At 35.1% G+C, this 19,666-nt stretch overlaps 1 protein-coding gene across 3 annotated transcripts in view; it reads left to right on the top strand.

The window, feature by feature from the left end:
• The window catches only part of CACNA2D1 (calcium voltage-gated channel auxiliary subunit alpha2delta 1), a 542,050-nt gene that overhangs the window by 147,933 nt on the left and 374,451 nt on the right, over positions 1–19,666 (top strand). The window contains exon 3 of one of the 3 annotated variants that reach the window (XM_049894496.1): positions 3,061–3,153. The exons of the other annotated variants lie outside the window; for them this stretch is intronic. Coding sequence (XP_049750453.1) covers positions 3,061–3,153 — 93 coding nt within the window. The remainder of the gene's footprint in view (positions 1–3,060; positions 3,154–19,666) is intronic. 3 annotated transcript variants of the gene reach the window in all.

Below are 19,666 nucleotides of genomic sequence, written 5' to 3'. Positions count from 1 at the left end.
CTGTGGTAAATATATATCTAACAAAACTATGCCATTTCAACATTCTTTGCCTGTACAATTTGGTGACATTAATTATGTTTATCATGTTGTTCAACCATCACCATTATCTGTTTCCAAATTTTTCTATCACCCTCAACAGAAACTCAAGGCTTTTTAGTACATATCCTCAAATTTCCCACACTTTTTTTTTTTTTTACCTACATTGAGGATTGTCATTTGAAAACATATCTGTCATCCAGATAAATGAAAATTATATTGATAGAGTATTCTCTATGATATAATAGAGATCCTCGAAATCTAAAAACCTAGAGTCCTAATAATGAGCAGTTATTTGCAGATCTTGTTTTTCTGCATGGTTTATACATTCACAGAACATTTTTTTATTCAATATAGTAATTTTAAATATATTATTCTTGTAAAGTATAAAATATGTTATTTACAAAATATAATATGTAAATAACTTAATCTAAACATTCCTCATTTATGTTAAAAACATTATCAAAATAGAATTAATATTTGAAAATTAAATACTAGGTTTTTTACCATCGAAAGAGGAACACTATCAAGCAGTTGCTGGAAACTTTTTTTATCATGTGTGACTGGACAACAAGTAGCATTTTGTACTACATATAAAATACATATTTGGTTTCATCAAATTTAGAGTAAAATATATCCATCAAAGTAATCACATGAGACATTGAGTCACTCTATTTATTAGAATGGCAAACTTTCTTATTAGTCAATCATCTTTGTAGGTCTCGACTTTCATGCAATTATAATGGGCAAACATTGCAATTTTAATATCTGGATGTTATTAATCAATTCATTCTTCTTCTGTAAAAATTGAATTTTAAAGTTACCATCAACTGCTTCGTTATAACCACGACTACCAACAATCCAGATACTGTTTCCTTATCACTATAGTGAAATATTTAGAATGTATTTTGAAAGACTAGATTGTATTAATATAATATAAAATTTATTTTTAGGAAGTATATCACACACATATAAATATTTATAACATTTTAGTAAAATTTTAGGTTTTATTTTTATTAGAGAAGACAGGATACAAAGATGAGATATGAATTATATACCAAATAAAAGTAATTTTTCAAGATGTTTTGACCCAATGGTTTCTTTTTTTGAAAAGTTTAATTTTTATTTTATGACTTTCACAATGATAAGAATGACTTATGAGTATACAGAAACATCAAAGTTTCTCTAAAAATAATTTAAAATATAGAACTTGGGAAATAGGGCCTCTTCATTCTTCTTTCTGTCTATGTCTCTTTCTATGAAAATCTGCCGTCATGGAGCACTGTCTGAAAGACATGATTTTAGAGTATGTGGTTAATAACAGAATGATTTCTTTCTTTAGAAACAACCTGTTGGAGTAAATTGCAACTGTCTTGTAAAAATCTGTGATTTTTCTTTTATTTATTTATTTTTAAATTTTCTCAGTGCTCTAAGGAAACTTCCTTTGGTTGGCTGTCATTTATAATGGCCCTTAGTTGAAAAACATAGTAGTTAGTGTTTAAACTTAAAAAATATAAATAAATAATACCAAAAATGGTCTTTTCTGCATACTTTTGAAAGCAAAATATTGCAAAACACTGTGCGTTTTTATATTTACTTTGGATAAAAGTCCAGTTTCATATGAATTACTCATGATTTTCAGTGTAGTTTTATGTGGACAATGTCATCCATATGTGAAATTACAGAAGACTTTTTTCAGTTCCATTCCCTTACATATAAAATATTAAAATATTATGAAACATTATTTACTTAGATTAAAATCCATATCCTCATCAAGACCTATGGGGTCTTATATAATCCAGTTTGTCCTTTGTGACTTTGTTTTATTCTACTTTGACCCTCATTGTGCTTCAGTCCACAAGCCAATATGCCAAGTTTAATCCCACTTTAGAGTATTTGTACATTCTGTTTCCTTTACTGAGAACTTCTTCCCCAGCTCAGTGCTTTATCTGCTTTTTTCTGTGTTCTTTAGTTCTTAGCATAAACGTCTCATATCTCTATAGCTGTTTCTGACTATATTGTCTAAATTACACCCACCCCCAGCTGTTAGTCTGTGTTTTAAGGCTGCTTATTTTTGTAATAAAATTCCTTATTACTTGCCTCCACCTATATTACCTTTAGAGGAATTATCACCAATTGATAATTATTACAGTTTTTGTTTGTTTTTAATTGTCTTCCATAAGGTTTCCTTTCACTTTTTATTTGTCTTTATATCTTCAGTGCCTAGCATGGTACTTGATATGTATATAGTGAGTGTTGAGTAAATGTTTACAGAATGGACAAATTAGTTGCTGATTAAAATACGGTCTTGTTTTCTTGTCTTTCTAATATTTTCTGTTTTTCTATAATTGTTATTGATTTAGGGCTGTAGAAGTATATTTTAATAATGTTTCTTATCATTCATGTAATAGTAAAACTGAAAGGTTGAATGAAATAATAGGGTACTTTGGAATTATATAGGTGTATTTTCTCTTTTACATGAAGCAACATTCACTTTTATTTCTGAGAATGTAATGATTGGGGGAAAAAAATAATGAGAAGGTAAATTTTTCACTTAAACCAGCCCTCTGATCTCCTTAATTTTAATAAAATATCCATATGATAAGTAGAGAAATTTTTTCTAATTCACCAGGTCAGACAAAAATGATTTGGCATTTACTGCTGTTTTTATTTAATTGTATACACTTTAACCTGCATCACTATGTGAAGTACTTGACAGGTCTTTCATTTTAAAATAAATTCCATAATGTGATTGAACTATAACTATGAAATTTAAAATCAAGACAGTGGACTAATTCATGAGTTCAAGCCTCCAGAAATATGCTACATTTAGATGTCAATATTTTACAGAAAAGAATGGAAATTTTGGATTGTGACAACTCCTGAAATATATTAACAGAAGTGAGAGAGGAAGACAATGAAATCTCTGGGGACCTCATAATATGACTCTGTAATATTACCTGTATTTAGTGGCACTTACAGTTATAGTTATTTCATCAATTTGTGGAGCCTTGTTTTCACCAGTGCCTTCACAGGTTGGACCTCTTCCTTCAGCACTATCGGTTCGTGATCATATGCTACCTCCTGAAATGGTTGGATATCGGCCAGCTCTTTTTGGTAAGTGACTCTGTATTCCTTCCATCTTGATGCTTTCTATGTCATTCAATATTTTGCCCATAGAATTCTTCAGCATTACAACTGGAGGCTGGAATTTTTTCTTCAGTTCTTTCAGCTTAAGAAATGCCAAGCATGTTCTTCCCTTTTGGTTTTTTAACTCCAGGTCTTTGTATATTTTATAATACTGTCCTTTGTCTTCTTGGGCTGGCCTTTGAAATGTTTATCTCTTTTACTTCATCATTTCTTCCATTTGCTTTAGCTACTCTACATCCAAGAAGCAAGTTTCACAGTCTCTTCTGATGTCCATTTTGGTCTTTTCTTTCTCTCCTGTCTTTTTAATGACCTTTTCTTTCTTCGTGCATGATGTCCTTGATGTTGTCCCACAACTCTTCTGGTCTTCGGTTATTAGTATTCAATATGTCAAATCTGTTCTTGAGATGGTCTCTAAATTCATGTGGGATATACGCAAGGTCATTCTTTGGCTCTTGTGGACTTGTTTTAATTTTCTTCAGCTTCAATAAGAACTTGCATACAAACAAATAATGGTCTGTTCCGCAGTGGGCCCCTGGCCTTGTTCTGACTGATGATATTGAGCTTCTCCATCATCTCTTTCCATAGATATAGTCTATTTGATTTCTGTGTATTCCCTTTGGTAAGCTCGACATGTATAGTTGCCATTTATATTGTCAAAAAAAGGTATTTGCCATGAATAAGTCCTTGGTCTTGCAAAATTCTGTCATGTGATCTCCAGCGTCATTTCTATTACTAAGGCCATATTTTCCAACTACTGATCCTTCTTTGTTTCCAACTTTAGCATTCCATTCACAAGTAATTATCAATGCATCTTAGTTGGATGTTTGATCAATTTCAGATGGCAGAAGTTGGTAAAAATTTTCAGTTTCTTTATCTTTGGCATTAGTGGTTGGTGCAGGAGTGACTCGATGACACCTAAGAACAACAGCAGTTATAGTCCATTAATATAAATTAGCAAACTCTGGAATCAAGACGTAGATAGTCTAGGGGAATATTTATAATGTCCTTTGTTCCCAGTTAGTGGAAAATATTTATATGTTACTGACTTTTAGATGGCTTTAAAAATTAATATTATTTAAAAATTAATTATATCTAATTGATATTTATGATTCTGTGATAACAGCAAAGATTTCTTTGTATTGAATTGGATTGAAGAGTTTTTTGAATAGCATTTTTTAATTTGTGAGGCACTTCATAATAATTTTGTATTAAAACATCTAATGGGGAAATTTTCTTATTAAAGCTTCAATTGTACTCTACTTGATTCTAATTAAAACTACCCCTTGGCAATAAATTCTGCTTCTGATATATTCATATTACAAGAGTAAGTTTGGAAAATTATCATTGCATCTTATTTCATGATAAAGTTGTTTATGAAAGTGAATGAATATGTAATTGTTTTTAAGATTGCTTTTTTTCTCTGTTAAACCAAAAAACCCAGTGCTGTCGAGTCGATTCTGACTCGTAGAGACCCTATAGGACAGAGTAGAACTGCCCCACAGAGTTTCCAAGGAGCGCCTGGCGGATTCGAACTGCCGACCCTTTCGTTAGCAGCCGTGGCACTTAACCACTACTTAGTAAAATTCTTTATTGCTAGCCTCTAGCACCTTAAATATAAGACATTCCTGACAGGATGTGCTATATAGAATGAGCCATGAAACATAGGTATTGGTGAAGACCATAGCCAGACTAAAAGGCTAAAGATAATTTCAGAGATAAACATAGCTGCTGTTTCCTAGCAATCTTTACTTATTTATTTTTTTTATAGAGACCCTACTTATTCTGTAATTACATTGAAACTTTAATTCCTTTTGAAAGTAAATTTTGATTCGTCTTGAGAACTTCCTAGGTCACCAAACTCTGTACATTCTTTTATTACTCTGTAGCTTTTCAGTCAGATTAAAAGAAATACACATCAAATTAGGTAAAGTAGCCTGTACAAAGAAAATGAGAGAATGTCTTTCAGCATCTTCCTTCCCCCTCAAAAGTACACTAAGGAGAAGGGGTAAGATCTTTATTCAGTATAGCTGCTCGAAGGCATGTATGTCACATATCAATTATCAAGGTTGTTATTATAATGTTGAATGGGATATTACATTTTAATACAAGTTTCTTTTTTTTTTTTTTAAATGTGAAAATGATATCATTCTAGATCCTAAAATTTAAAAGGATCTTTGCAGATTGGTTGAAAATCTCCAATTATGTGTACAAATCCTTTTGATAGAAAACGCCATCTATTAAAATCTTATTTGTTGAGTATTAACTGTAAGCCCGATACATAGGTGCTGGAGATTCAATAATTTATATTTACATGCATATACAAATGATTAGAGTGCTATACAAGTGAAACGATAAGGAATGTGTAAGATACAGTGGTAATACATAAGAGAAGGTTATTCTACCTTGCGATATGTGGGGAGTGAAGTAGGAGAATGCCATAATTAAATTGTAAATTAATAAAAATTGAAAGTGAATAGGAGTTTGGCAGATGGGAAAATAAAAGACGTTTACTTGTAAGAATAAAATGTGCAGTTAGATCTCTTAGGCCTAAGTGTCTCTAAATTCATCAAAATCATCCCCGCCCCTCCAAGAGGACTTCTAATTAGGTGCCTTTCTGCTAATTAATTTTGGTAGCAAGAAGCTTTGTTTATTGTAACAGTTGTGGTGCTTAAGGCCGAACAATTTTAGCTTGACACATGGAGCAGACTGATTCAGATGTCAGAAACACTTTGAGATGATAGCCCATTTGAAAAGGGTCACGTAGAGAGACAGCTTTTCCTACTCGCTATCCATGTGTTAACTTAGTATCCCCACATTTTTCCTACCCTTTTTTTGTTACACCATCACAGAGTTGTCCTGTGTTAAAGCAATAGTGACTCATTTATATTTATATACTGTAAATCACTAAGCTGTCTGTCCTGTTAAATTCTGAAATTACCCCCTACATACAATGTCTGAGTCAGAGCACAGGTGAGAGATAATGTGTTTTTTCTGCACAAGCTTAGGAGCAGGTTCCCCAGGTGTACCTGGTACCAAGAATCAAAGACTGAATCTTTTCTCCTCTGGTATTTGTTATTTCACTGTAACATGGATGATTTTTCATTAACTTTTTTTTTTTTAAAACACTTTATTATGTTTTAGGTGAAAATTTACATAGCAAATTGGATTCCCGTTTAACCATTTTTATGCAAATTGTTCAGTGACACTGGTTATATTTTTCATAATGTGTCAGCAGTCTCATTATTTCCACTCTGTTTCCATTAATCTAGCTTCCTTGCCCTTTCTTATTGTCCTGTCTTTGCTTTAGGATAAGTGTTGACTGTTTGTTCTCATATAGTTGTTTATTTAAGGGAGCACGGTACTCATGGGTGATATTGTTTATTTTATAAGCCAATCTATTATTCGACTAAAAGGTGACTTCCAGGAGTGGCTTCAGTTCTAGTTCAAAGGGTGTCTTAGGGCCATAGACTTGGGGGATCCTCTAGTCTCTATCAGTTCAGTAAATCTGACTTTTCTTAAGAATTTGAGCTTTGTTCTGTATTTTTCTCCCATTCTATCTGTGGCCTTCTATTATGTCGCTGGTCAGAAAGGTTAGTAGTGGTAGCCGGGAACCATGTGGTTCTTCTGGTTTCAGGCTAGACGAGGCCGTGGTTGTGGGGCTTATTAGTCCTATGGACTACTCTCTTATTTGAGTATTTGATTTCCTTCCTTCCTCTTTTGCTCTAGCTCAGTAGAGACTAATAGTTGTATCTTTGATGGCTGCTTGCAAGCTTTTAAGACTTCAAATGCTACTCACCAAACTAGGATGTAGAACATTGTTTTTATGAACTATGTTATGCCATTTGACCAAGTTGTCTCACAAGACTATGGTCCTAAGACTTTTAACCCAGTAAACCAATCCCATGAGGTGTCTGGATATACCTAGTAAGTCTCTGTAACTGTGCCCCCTTATGTGCTTTTGTGTGTATGAATATATATCCAGCACGTACAAACATGTATATACATATGTCTACAGATACATCTATATGTGCACGTGCATGTACTCACATATGCCTTCCTCTCTCTCTCTCTCTATATATATGCCTGCACATTTACTTATGTAACCATACTCATATTTTTGGTTGCTAATGCTGTTGTAAAATTGTATACATTATAGCATTTACTGAAATTGTCCTTTATTCTTACGTACTTCTAAGTATCTTCATTTACCTTGGTCAGGTTGTGCAGACTTCACCCATGTTGGGTATTGCCTTTCTCATCACTAAAAATAACAAATGTCTGCTGTCTAGAAAGTGATTGCCCCTCCTTCCCTCTTCAATTCTTGGTAACCATCAAAGAACGTTGCTTTCTGTGTGTATGCCTATTTTTGATTTTTTATAAAGTGAGACCATACAATATTTGTTCTTTTGTGATTGACTTATTTCACTCAGAATACTTTCCTCCAAATTCATCCATGCTATGAGACATTTTGCAGACTCATCATTGTTTTTTATAATTGTGTAGTATTCCATTGCATGTTGTACCAAAATTTGTTTATCCATTCATCCATTGATGCATATTTAGGTTGTTTCCATCTTTTTGCTATTATAAATAATGCTGCAATGAACATAGGTGTGCATGTGTCCATTTGTGTGACTGCTCTTCTATCTCTAGGGTATATAACTAGGAGTGGGATTGCTGGCTCATAAGGTATTTCTATTTCTAGCTTTTTGAAATAGCGTCACAACTTTTTCCATAGTGGTTGTACCATTTTACAATTCCAGCAGCAGTGTGTGAGTTCCAATCTCCCCACAACCTTGCCAGCATTTGTTTTCTGTTTTTTTTTTTTTTTTTAACAGTGCCATTGCTGCAGGGATGTGATAGTATCTCATTGTAGTATTGATTTGCATCTCTCTAATGGAAGCTACTGGAGGAAGTACTCTATGAAACTGAGAAAGCAAACAATAAAAGAAACCAAAATTATTTACCATGGAGTTGATTTAGATTCGTGGCAACCCCATATGTGCAGAGTAGAACTGTGCACCATAGGGTTTTCCGTGGCTGATTTATCAGAAGTAGATTACTAGGCCTTTCTTCTGAGTTGCCTCTGTGTGAACTCAAACCTCCAAATTTTTAGTTATCAGCTGAGCGCCTTAATCAGTTGAACTACCAACCCCCACCCCCCAAAAAAAACAAAACCCATTGCCATCGAGTCAATTCCAACTCATAGCGACCCTGTAGGACAGAGTAGAACTGCCATGTTTCCAAGGAGTAGCTGGTGGATTCAAACTGCCAACCTTTGGTTAGCAGCTGAGCACTTAACCATTTGTGCCACTAGGGCTCCATTGAACCACCCAAGAACCCCATAAAAGAAACACATGGATTTTTTAAAAAACAGGGAATTGAAAACAGAGAGGCACGAAGTTTACCTGGGTTTCAGGAGAGCAGCAGGCCAGGAGTATAATCAGTCCAAACAGGTGCAGGATAATAGTGGGTCCAGGAGTGACATCTCTAGGGAAAACCTGAAGCTGATAGATTGTCCAAAGTGTTTGGCCATATTGAAGAGACTGAGTTTTCATTTAGAGAATTTGGGATTGTATCTTTGTAGTTACTTTAACTCCAGGGGAAACAAAAGGTTATAAGAGAAAGAAAATATTACCACAGTATACTACATGACTTAACTATGAGTGACATTTACATTATCAAAACTGTGTTAAAATTGAATGTTCAATTATCTAAAAATTGTGACTACCTACACTGGAAAATTGAGGGAGGAAAAAAAGTGTGCGTGCGTGTGTGTGTGTGTGTGTAGTGGGGAAAAGTCATAAAAGAAAACTAAATATTTTTCGTAGGAATTGTATGGATATTATCTAAAACTAAAAAATTTATATATATATAGGGCAGTTTTAGCAAATTATATTTAAAAATGGAAGTATGTGACAAAAGAAACAGGTAACATGATTGAAACTAGTTGCCTATAAGGGGCACAGTTAGGGATTGGAAAGGGTAAGACAAGATTTTTTAAAAGTATGTACATTTTTTCTTTTAAGACCTGTAGTACTGATACAATTCTAAACTATATAAAGCATCTGTATTATTCAGGAAAATGTAATTTAAGTAAATAAAATAAAATTATTGTACGCAGTTGCTAATTGAAAAAATATACTACATTTGTATTGCTTTAAAATGTATTGCTACACAAGTAAGGATAAAGAAAACTAAAGACACAAGGGAAAGTTAGTCCAAAGGACTAATGGACCACATCTACCACGGCCTCCACCAGACTGAGTCCAGCACAACTAGATGGTACCTGGCTACCACCTCTGACTGCTCTAACAGGGATCACAATAGAGGATCCCAGACAGAGCTGGAGAAAAAGACCAGACTTACTGGCCTGACAGAGACTAGAGAAACCCCGAGAGTGTGGCCCCTGGACACCCTTTTAGCTATGTAATGAAGTCACCCTTGAGGTTTACCCTACATCCAAAGATTAGACAGGCCCATAAAACAAAACGAGACTAAAGGGACACACCAGCCCTGGGGCAAGGACTAGAAGGCAGGAGGGAACAGGAAAGCTGGTAATAGGAAACCCAAGGTCAAGAAGGGAAAGTGTTGACATGTGGAATTGTTAACTAGTGTCATAAAACAGTATGTGCACTAACTATTTAATGAGAAGCTACTCTGTTCTGTAAAACTTCATCTAAAGTACAATAAAGATATATATATATATACATACACACACACAAAAGGCAAGTAAGTGTATAAAAAGGTATGCGATATCATGTTACCATGAAATTGCAAATTAAAATATAAATGTGTTACCACTACCAAAAAAAAAAAAAATGTATTGCTATAAAATGATGGGTTATCTCCAAAATTTATCTTGGATTCTTGCACCTTGTTTAGGTTTGTGCTCTTTTTAAACTAGTGTAATACTGCTGAAAAATATATGTGTTTTCTTCTTGAATTCTCGTTTTGCAGTTACCTAAGATCGAAAGAGCAAATACTTATCACTCCTCCTAAGCCTTAGTTCATAAACCTTGAGGCATACTATTGATTCTTCCTGTGTTATACTTGCCTTTGTCCTTCCAACTTCCTTTCACTGATACTGTATAGCCCAGTGCTTCATTAACTCTCACCTAGAATATGGCAACACTTTCTGTAGTGATATAACAACTTCTAGTTTCTTTTTGCTCTAATCCATCCTAAAGTTCTTCCCCATTAATTCATTAATTTCAGAAATCACAACGCTGATGTAAACTCTACCTCCAGTGAACAAACAAGAAGTAAGGGGATTGTCATGTATTGAATTCTGTCTCCCAAAAATGTGTGTATCATTTTGGCTGGGCCATGATTCCCAGTATTGTGTGGTTGTCCTCCATTTTGTGATTGTAATTTTATGTTAAACAGGATTAGGGTGGGATTATAACACCCTTACTAAGGCCGCATCTCTGATCCAACGTAAAGGGAGTTTTCCCAGGGTGTGGCCTGCACAACTTTTTAGCTTACAAGAGATAGAAGGAAAGGGGAGCAAGCAGAGAGTTAGGGACTTCATACCACCAAGAAAGCAGCACGTCTTTTAGACCCAGGGTCCCTGTGCGGAGAAGCTCCTACTCCAGGGGAACATTGATAAGACCGCTGACAGAGAGAGTGCCTTCCCCTGGAGTTAACACCCTGAATTTGGACTTTAGCCTACTTTTTACTGTGAGGAAATAAATTTCTCTTTGTTAAAGCCATCCACTTGTGCTATTTCTGTTACAGCAGCACTAGATGACTAAGGCATGGATGAGATAAAACTTTTTCATTGGAATGCCCCTATTCTTGGTAGTCTTGATGAGGTTATTTATTCAACAAATATTTACTGATCAATGTTATATGCCAGACATTCTGTTAGCTACTAGGGGCATAAACAATAGGAAAAGAAGTCTCTTCTAAATCCCATTATTAGAAAGGCTATAAATATCAGAATTTTCCCAGAGATGGCTGGGGTTTTAGAGTCACTAGCAGGCCAAGTATTTGTCAAGAGAGATTCAGGATAAATGAAATAGATTTTAACTATATTAGGTTAAAGAGTGATTTTTTTTTTCCCTCTGTCACACTGATAATAATATTTAGTTCTTTAATTGAGGCCTTTTATTTATCATACTTCAAAGTTTGAGATTAATTATGTAGCTGGTTGGATTCTTTCAAACGGAGAATGCTTTTTTCTACTCTCTTTTACCTACCTTTTTATTCTGGGCCTCTGCAAACTTTTATCCACAAACAATTGCAACTTCAAAATGAATAATTCATTTTGTTCATTATATCCTGAATCACATATCTAAGAGCAAATACAATACCGTGTGTTCCTACAGGAAGTCTTTTGTTCTTCTGCAAAAGAAGAAAGAATGTGTGAAGTGTCAAAGGATGTTTGTGCTAAATTATGTATATGTTAGGCCCTTGATTCTTACAGACATGCAAGGGGTATATTTAGATGTAGGGATATATAACTAGGTTTCATTGTACTTTTTGCATTTGATAAATTCAAATAATGTTTCAGTTCTCAATTTATCGTAAATAAATAGCATTCATCTTTTCCTTTAAAAAAGAAAGGATAAATAGCTAATTACTTCAGTTGGATCTCATCAAGATATACCACTGTGTGAAACTAAATATTTGTACCGTGTAGGCCTGGTGGCTTCTGATAGGTAGTGGCTGTTGCAGACTGACTAGACTATGTGGCTATGATTTATTATTTAACTACGGTCTGTGTTCATTACAGCAGGGAGCCTCTCTTCCTGCAGCTCCTTTGAGATCTATGACTGTCTCAATACTTTGCACAGTAGCTTGGACATCATTCTCAGTTGCAGATCCCCTCTGAACTCCTCCAAAAGGATTCATTTTCATAACCTCAGCGGAACACAGAGAATTCATGCCTAAGCTTATTGACTCTGATATCCAGTGTGTTCATAGGAGCATAAAACCATAGGCAGCTGTTCTTCTGGGTCCCAGTTGTCAGGTGGGGAATTACGAAGAGCTTCATGCTGCTCTGAATAATTAAAATTAATACCAGAAGAAAACCTGCTCAATCAGCATCATATTCCTTACAGATATGGAATATTAAACTAGTGCCTATAAGAGACATTTGTGAGATTCAAATATTGAAGTAAGAATAATTTTTAATCTGCCTAGACTTCTTAACCCATTCAACTCATTGCCATCAAGTCAACTCCGACTCATAGCGACCCTATAGCAGCCCTGTGTAGGACAGAGTAGAACTGACCCATAGGGTTTCCAAGGAGTCGCTGTTGGATTCGAACTGCCAACCTTTTGGTTAGCAGCTGAGCTCTTAATCACTGCACCACCAGGGCTCCAGACTTCTTAACAAAATGAGTCAACTCAATGACCCTTAATACAGAAGCTACCCATTCTGTTTTTTTTCTGTGCTTGTTATTACTATTTTTTTCCTAGAGAAGCCTGACTCTTAATATGAGCAATCCTTCCATCTTCTCCCCAGACTCCTATCCCCAAAGCAATCCTCCTTCCCCTCAGTTAACCTAAATTTCATCCATAGGGTAACTTTTGGATGATGGGCTGGGACAAAAAAGGGAGTTAGAAAAAAATCATATTTAAGAAATATGAGAATAACAATAACAAATCACATAGAGAATACAGTTGTGGATTCTTCTTAGACAAAACGAAACACTTGGAAGATTGGTTTTCTGAGTTTGAAGGCTTAGGACCACAGTGTCATGGGACAGCTCAGTTAACTGGCACAATATAGTTCATAAAGTGTGGTGAGTAATGTCTGGAGTCTTAAAAGCTTACGAGTGGCCATCTAAGATACAACTGTCGGTCTCCACTCATCTGGAACAAAAAAGAAAGAAGGAAACCAAAGACTCAGAGAAAAAAGTAGTCTACAGGACTAATAGTCTGCAAGAACCACTACTCTGAGATCAGATTGTACCTCAAGCATTCATAACATTTCATAGAGCTGACTATGGCTCCGAACCGGTTTGTTCTTATTTGAACCCCTGCTGCGAATTTGCATTTCCACCTAGATATACTGAATCAGAATCCACATTTTGACAAGCCAGGTGATTCTTATGTATAATAAATTTTGAGAACCACTGCTCTGCTCCAAAACCAAAACCAAACCCACTGCCGTCGAGTTGATTCCGACTCATAGCGACACTATAGGACAGAGTAGAACTGCCCCACAGAGTTTCCAAGGAGTACCTGGTGGATTCAAACTGCCGACCTCTTGGTTAGCAGTCATAGCACTTAACCACTACACCATCAGTGGTTCTCAAAACTGGCCCGTAACCAGCGGCATTAGCATCATCTGAGGACTTGTTAGAAATGCAAATTCTTAGCAGGAGTTTGAACCGGTTTGAAGCCCTGAAGCAGACAAATAGCATTAGTGAGCACCCGACACCCAATGGTCTGCTCCACATATGATGCTGAAAAAAGCATAACAGTGTGAAAGGCAGTAACCAAGGTAAAAGTGAGAAAATAAACAAGTTCTGTTAGAGTCCTTATGACTCGCAGAGCTTTACCCTTTTATATTTATGTCATTAGGTAGCTGAGTTTGTTTTCTCACTATTTTAATTGTCTGCATCATTTTTAAAAGGACTGTCAAAGAGAACTTGACAGAATATATGACTTTTGAATCATTAAAGAATCATACTATGGTATCCAAGATCTGAGAGTACAAAGTGCATTTTAATGCTATCATTTGAGAATTTGGGTCAGCTCTCCTCGGAGCTATGAATTTGGTATTCATTTCCTTTCTCAGCTGCATTTTCTTCACTGAAGACAGTGCAGTGAAGCATATAGGACAGATGTTGTGTATGAGAAAGAAAACCAAAAACAATCACAACTGTGCAATGTGGTACAATTGGGAGGAGGAGATGGAATGCAACACAGTTATTTCTCCAGAACATCCCAAATAGCTCTAGCATCTACTCTTGAGGTCAGTGATCTTACTGCTAAACTTCTCTGTCTAAATAGAATTAAAATTAGTAAGAAATGGGTTTTGGAAATAAACAAGGGACTCTTTAGTGTGCAAAAAGAAAAGTAAAAAGTCAGGCTAGATTTTCACCTGCTAATTGATTTTTATGTCAGCAGTTGGCAATGGTCTGGAAGCTATGTTCTGTAAATCCACGAAAACAGGAAAAAAAAAAAAAAAAAGTTCTAATAGTCACTGCCCTGGGTTGAAGACATGTTATTAAAAGGAATGTTCAAAGGCCAGTGATAATAAATAGTAAATGAACTGTAATTTATCACCTGATGATAAAAAAAAGAAGAAATTACTCTCTTAATTTGTGAGTGCTTATTAAATGGTGCAGGATGCATGCAGCACCTGCCTGCCTTTTTCACGTCCTGGACGTGAAACCTGTACATAAGTCAAGTGTGTTTCAAGCAGCCCATGGAGTCCATTTCATCATTATAAGTGAGGGGAGAAAAAAAAACAAAACAAAACAAACAAGCAACAATAAAATAAAATAAAAACAGGCAAGGAGACAAAGTAACTTGGCTATGAAAGTAAAAAACAATTGGGAATTTTCTTTTTCAGAAAATATATTAATTTTTGCTTCCTTCTTTCTTCTTAACAGAACAAACCAAGTTCTTGTCAGAACTTTTTAAGACCTTTTTTGAGGTATTGAGACATGATGTAATCTGCCTTCTCCCCAGCAGCTATGCTGCATCAATAAGAGTGACTCAGAATATGAAAACAGGGAAACTTAAGGAAAAGAGCAGAACTAGGAAATCAAAGACCTTGAGAAACTCTGATTAGGATGTTTTTATAACTTTGAATTTTGCTATTTTAAATTACAAGAAGCTGTAAGTTACAGAGCCCTGGTGGCACAGTAGTTAAGAACTTAGCTGCTAACCAAATGATTGGTAGTTCGAATCTACCAGCTGCTCCTTGGAAACCCTATGAGGTAGTTCTGCTCTGTCCTACAGGGTCGCTATGAGTCGGAATCGACTTGGGGACAATGTTTTTTTTTTTTGCTTTTTAGTTTGGTAAGTTACTCACACATCTTTTTACCTAGGTATATAGCCTTGTGTCCATTTCAATGTTTTTTTTTTTTTCTTCAAATAGATAATTTTAGGGTATGTGTGTGTGTATTTGCGGGTTTGTGTTAGTAAATACTTCAGGATCAAAGCTCCCTGTGAATGACTATATCCTTCTGTTTTTCAGAAGTGTGAGAATGCAAGGAATATGAGGGTTGGCAGGTTAAGAGAACAGAGGAAAGGACAAATAGGGGCAGAGACAAGACTGGAAGAGTAGAGACTTCCATGATATGCTGTTCAGCATGCCCCCCAGAAGGGTGTTTCCCAGTCACTCAGGACCCCTTCCCCATCAACACTCCATGTTGGTCTCTGGATGATTAGGGCTACCGGTTGGCAAGTAATGTTGGTAGATGCTATTGGCAGCCTCAGGAGTGCTATGTAAGAAGACATGGGGGGAAGGAGAAAAAGTGGGAAGTGATGGTGTGGTATAAGGGGCATGGGAGAGCAGAGAGGGAGAAGGAAAAGAGAGATCAGGGGAAAGGGAAACAAACATTGCTATTAGATAAAAAACAAGCCTAGTAAAATGCTGTCATCTCCCAAGGAGCTATTTAGTGTAATCTAGCTGTGGCTTTTTCATCTTTGATCTACAAATAGTATAACTAAGTATAAATTCAAATGCATATGACTAACTGTGTTTTATAAACTGTGACAGTGTTCTGTACTTAACCCAATCAATCACCAAGTGGACGAGATTCTTCACAACCCATATTCATCATAGAGTCTCTTCTGGCCTCTCATCCCCAACTCTTCAATGTGTTATTTCCCAAATAATTAGGGTAACTGTATGTTTCAGCTTACCTGGGACAGTCCAGGTTTTTGCTTGTCATTCATGTATTTTTATACACCACTCACTTTTACTCTTCAAGGGTTTCATAATGAATTCAGCCAATGCATCCCAAGTCAAAACTGTCATAATATTTCTAGGGTCCTGTCTCTGAGACCGTCCTATCTAAAGTTTCTTACAATAGTTATTTCGTCAATCAAGGGACTGAGGAGTTAATAAATATTGAAAGCCCCTTATATTTTAAGAGGAAATAAGGAAATAGCTATTTCCAGAGTAACTATTACATTTATGATGTTGTTGTTAGGTACCATCGAGTCGGTTCTGACTCATAGCGACCCTGTATATGGTAGAACAAAACACTGCCCGTTACTGCACCATCCTCACAATCATTGCTATGTTTGTGTCCTACATGACACTATGAAATTCCTGAAAGACACCCTTGCTAGGACTGCAGGATTACCCAGGGTTGGGCTGATCCATTATGGCTTTCTAGAGTCAGTTGAAGGACTACACCACTCTGGGTATTGATGCATGTTACAAAGACAATCCAAGCAAGTGCTATGTCATCCCCCCCCCCCCAAAAAAAGAGAAAGTAGCGAATACTTGTGCAAACAGACTCCAGTGACCTTTTCTGGGTCAGTTAAGCCTCTTAAACTGTTTCTCCAAGTACACAGCACTTGTGCCACAATTGCTGTCTCTCAGACTCATTGCCATCAGCATAATCAGTCTTGCATTTTTTCCCACTGAGATGAACTCTGCCTGCAAGCAGACACTACCAGTACATTAATATGGCATACAAGATGAAACCTGTTGGCATCAAATTAGTTTGTAATCGTGCATGATGCTGATGTAGTTAATATTTAAGCCTACCCTATGTCCAGGCTCCAAGCTGTGTAATATGTTCATAAAAAATAGTAGAACTCTTTTGGAGGCATCTCACCATGGTGAATGCCACGGTATAAATAATGTGGCAAATATTAACTCTTCTTCACTCTTAAGTGGGGAAGCTTACCTTTTTCCTATTTTCAGAGACATAGGTAAATACTGGAAGAGAATCTAAAATTGTAAACTCTGTCTACGCTTTGTAGTTACCCTCCCTGCCCTTTCCTCACATGCATCTCTATCTTCTGTCTTGCGTTAACTCCTGCCCATAAGATCCTTAAATGTAGGCACGTTGCTTCCACTCTTGAATAACTTAATCTTCTATTTCACTTCCATCCTTTCTTTTACTTCCAGGCGTCACCTTCTTTATTTAACTCACTTTATTTAAAAAACAAAACTTTGTTTTTATTTGTTTATTTTTATAAAAAAATTGACAAATAGCGATATAAAACAGAGAATAAAGAGAACCTCTATTTCTCCCACCTAAAGGTAACTACTGTTAATGTTTTTGTATATGCCTTCTAGGTTATCATGTGTCTTTTTCAAAAAAAAGAGAAAGAGAACATATATGTTGGTGAGAGAAAGAGGATCAGAGTACACACATGTATTTGTTTGAATTTTATGTCGTGCTCTATATACTGTTTTTCAACTTGCATTTTTCGCTTAACAATAGTTGTATTTTGAGAATTTAATATTCTTTTAGAATATTTAGAGTGGCTGCAATGTTAAATTGATACCATATGATTTATTTAACCAATCTTGCCATTCTTTTTATATTTTATTATGATAAATAATACTGTAGTGAAAGTGTTTGAAGATAAATCTTTATCTGTGTCTATGACTATTTTCTTTGGCTTATATTTCCCTAGGATTAAGAAAGTTATATTGTGAAAATATAATATTCTTCTAGAAATTGTAAATGGCTACGTGTTACGAGTGTGTATTTGAAATTACTGGTCCATTGTGAGTATTTCAATGCTTCTGAAGCATTTGTTAAACTGGCTTCTAACAGGTTGTACCACATGCTTAGACTCATTACCATTTAATTCCTGCTTCCTTGAAACTTAACTCATATTAGATAAAATTGTTTTTTTCACTTAAAAAAGCGATAATTTAATTTGCATTTTTGGTTACCATTGTGGTTGAGTAATTTCTTGGTTGTGTGCCATATGCTGTTCGTTTAGTTATATTTCAGTAAAATTTCTATTTATATCTTTTGCCAAATTTTATTGTGTGGAGTTTATTTTTTGTTACTCATATATATGAGCTTTTATATACTATGATTTAACCCTACATGATTCATTTAAAAATCATTAGCCGAGTGCCTGTTATGGGTTAAATATCATGATGGTAAGAATAGGAGATACATTGCCTGCATAAACCTGAGATGGTCTCCGCTCTTGAAGAACTTTTGGAATGCCATACATGATGCTCATATTTGTCCTGGTTTGCCTTCTGCTTTTTATTTTTTAATATATGTGGAGTTAGAGTTATCAGCCTTTTCTTTATAATTTCTATCTTTGCTTTTCCTTAGCCCTTCTCTTACGTGAACTATTTCTTTTGCTTCTAGTTTATTCATTTTGCTGTTTTTCTGTCATTTTTTCCGTTATACTTAACTTCATAATTATATTTAATCATCTTCATACAAATATATTTTGACACACACTGTGAGGTGGGCACTTCATTTCTTTTTTTTCCTTTTTAGTTACCCAGTGCTTCCAGGATTATGACCCCATTTATTTAAGAATCTCTCATATACCTGTAAACTGGAAATGCCACCTTTGTTTCTATACTTTCAGTTCTATTTCGTTGATCTATTTATTATTGTACCAGTAACATTGATTCAAATCCTATTTTCCTTATTATGCAATTTACTATTTGAAAAATCACATAACCCCCATTTTATTTAAAAAATAGATATTCCTCAAGGTGGTTATAATAATCTTTCCATTATCTTACCCTCCAAAAAGCATATCATTTAGCTCATAACTTCTTATAATCTTCCTTTCATATTAACCGATATTGTTCTCTTGAAAATCACAATTAATGTTTTAATTGCCAGATCTAATTGCTTCTTAGTAACCCTACTCAACATTTTTGACATTCTATTGTGTATTTCATATATATATACACATATGTATGTATATATGTATAAAAAAATTTTTTTTTTATATATATAAAGGGTCTGTAGGGTCGCTATGAGTCAGAATCGACTCAATAGCAATGGGTTTGATTGTTTTTGGTTCGAATGTATAATATTTGAATATTCTCTTCTTGTAAATTTTACACTTCTACAAAATTGTATGCTGGTTAGCTACTGGATCATTCATGACTTATTTTTTTTATTCGCCCTGCCCTGACCTTGCATATAGTAAACCTTCAATGGTAAGCATTAGAGGAAACCTTTGGGGAAGCTTTGAAAATGTATCATAAAATATTAAATAACTTGAGGAAGATCAAGTTGAATTCTGGAATAGACTGGAGAAGATTGATGTGCTGTGTCTTCATTTTCTGAAATGAATTTTTTTTACTTCAATTTTTCATAGCAGCAGGTGGATTGAACTCTTCCGGGGAGGTGTAATATGGTCAAAACAATTTTAAGACAAGTTTCTTGCAATACTTTGTAAGGACTGTGGTTTACAAAAGCAGTCTCTTGATTGAGGTGTTTAAACTGAGGTCCTGTTATAAAGTTAAAGATACTGGAAAAATTCTGAAAGCATAGTCACCATTGGCATGGCATTGGCAATTTTACTCAATTTGATTCTTATATTGTGT

Source organism: Elephas maximus, chromosome 8 (assembly GCF_024166365.1).
Source record: "Elephas maximus indicus isolate mEleMax1 chromosome 8, mEleMax1 primary haplotype, whole genome shotgun sequence".
Classification (NCBI taxonomy): Eukaryota; Metazoa; Chordata; class Mammalia; order Proboscidea; family Elephantidae; genus Elephas; species Elephas maximus.
Note: the sequence above shows the minus strand (reverse complement) of the source record. Positions and strands in the feature narration are given on the sequence as shown.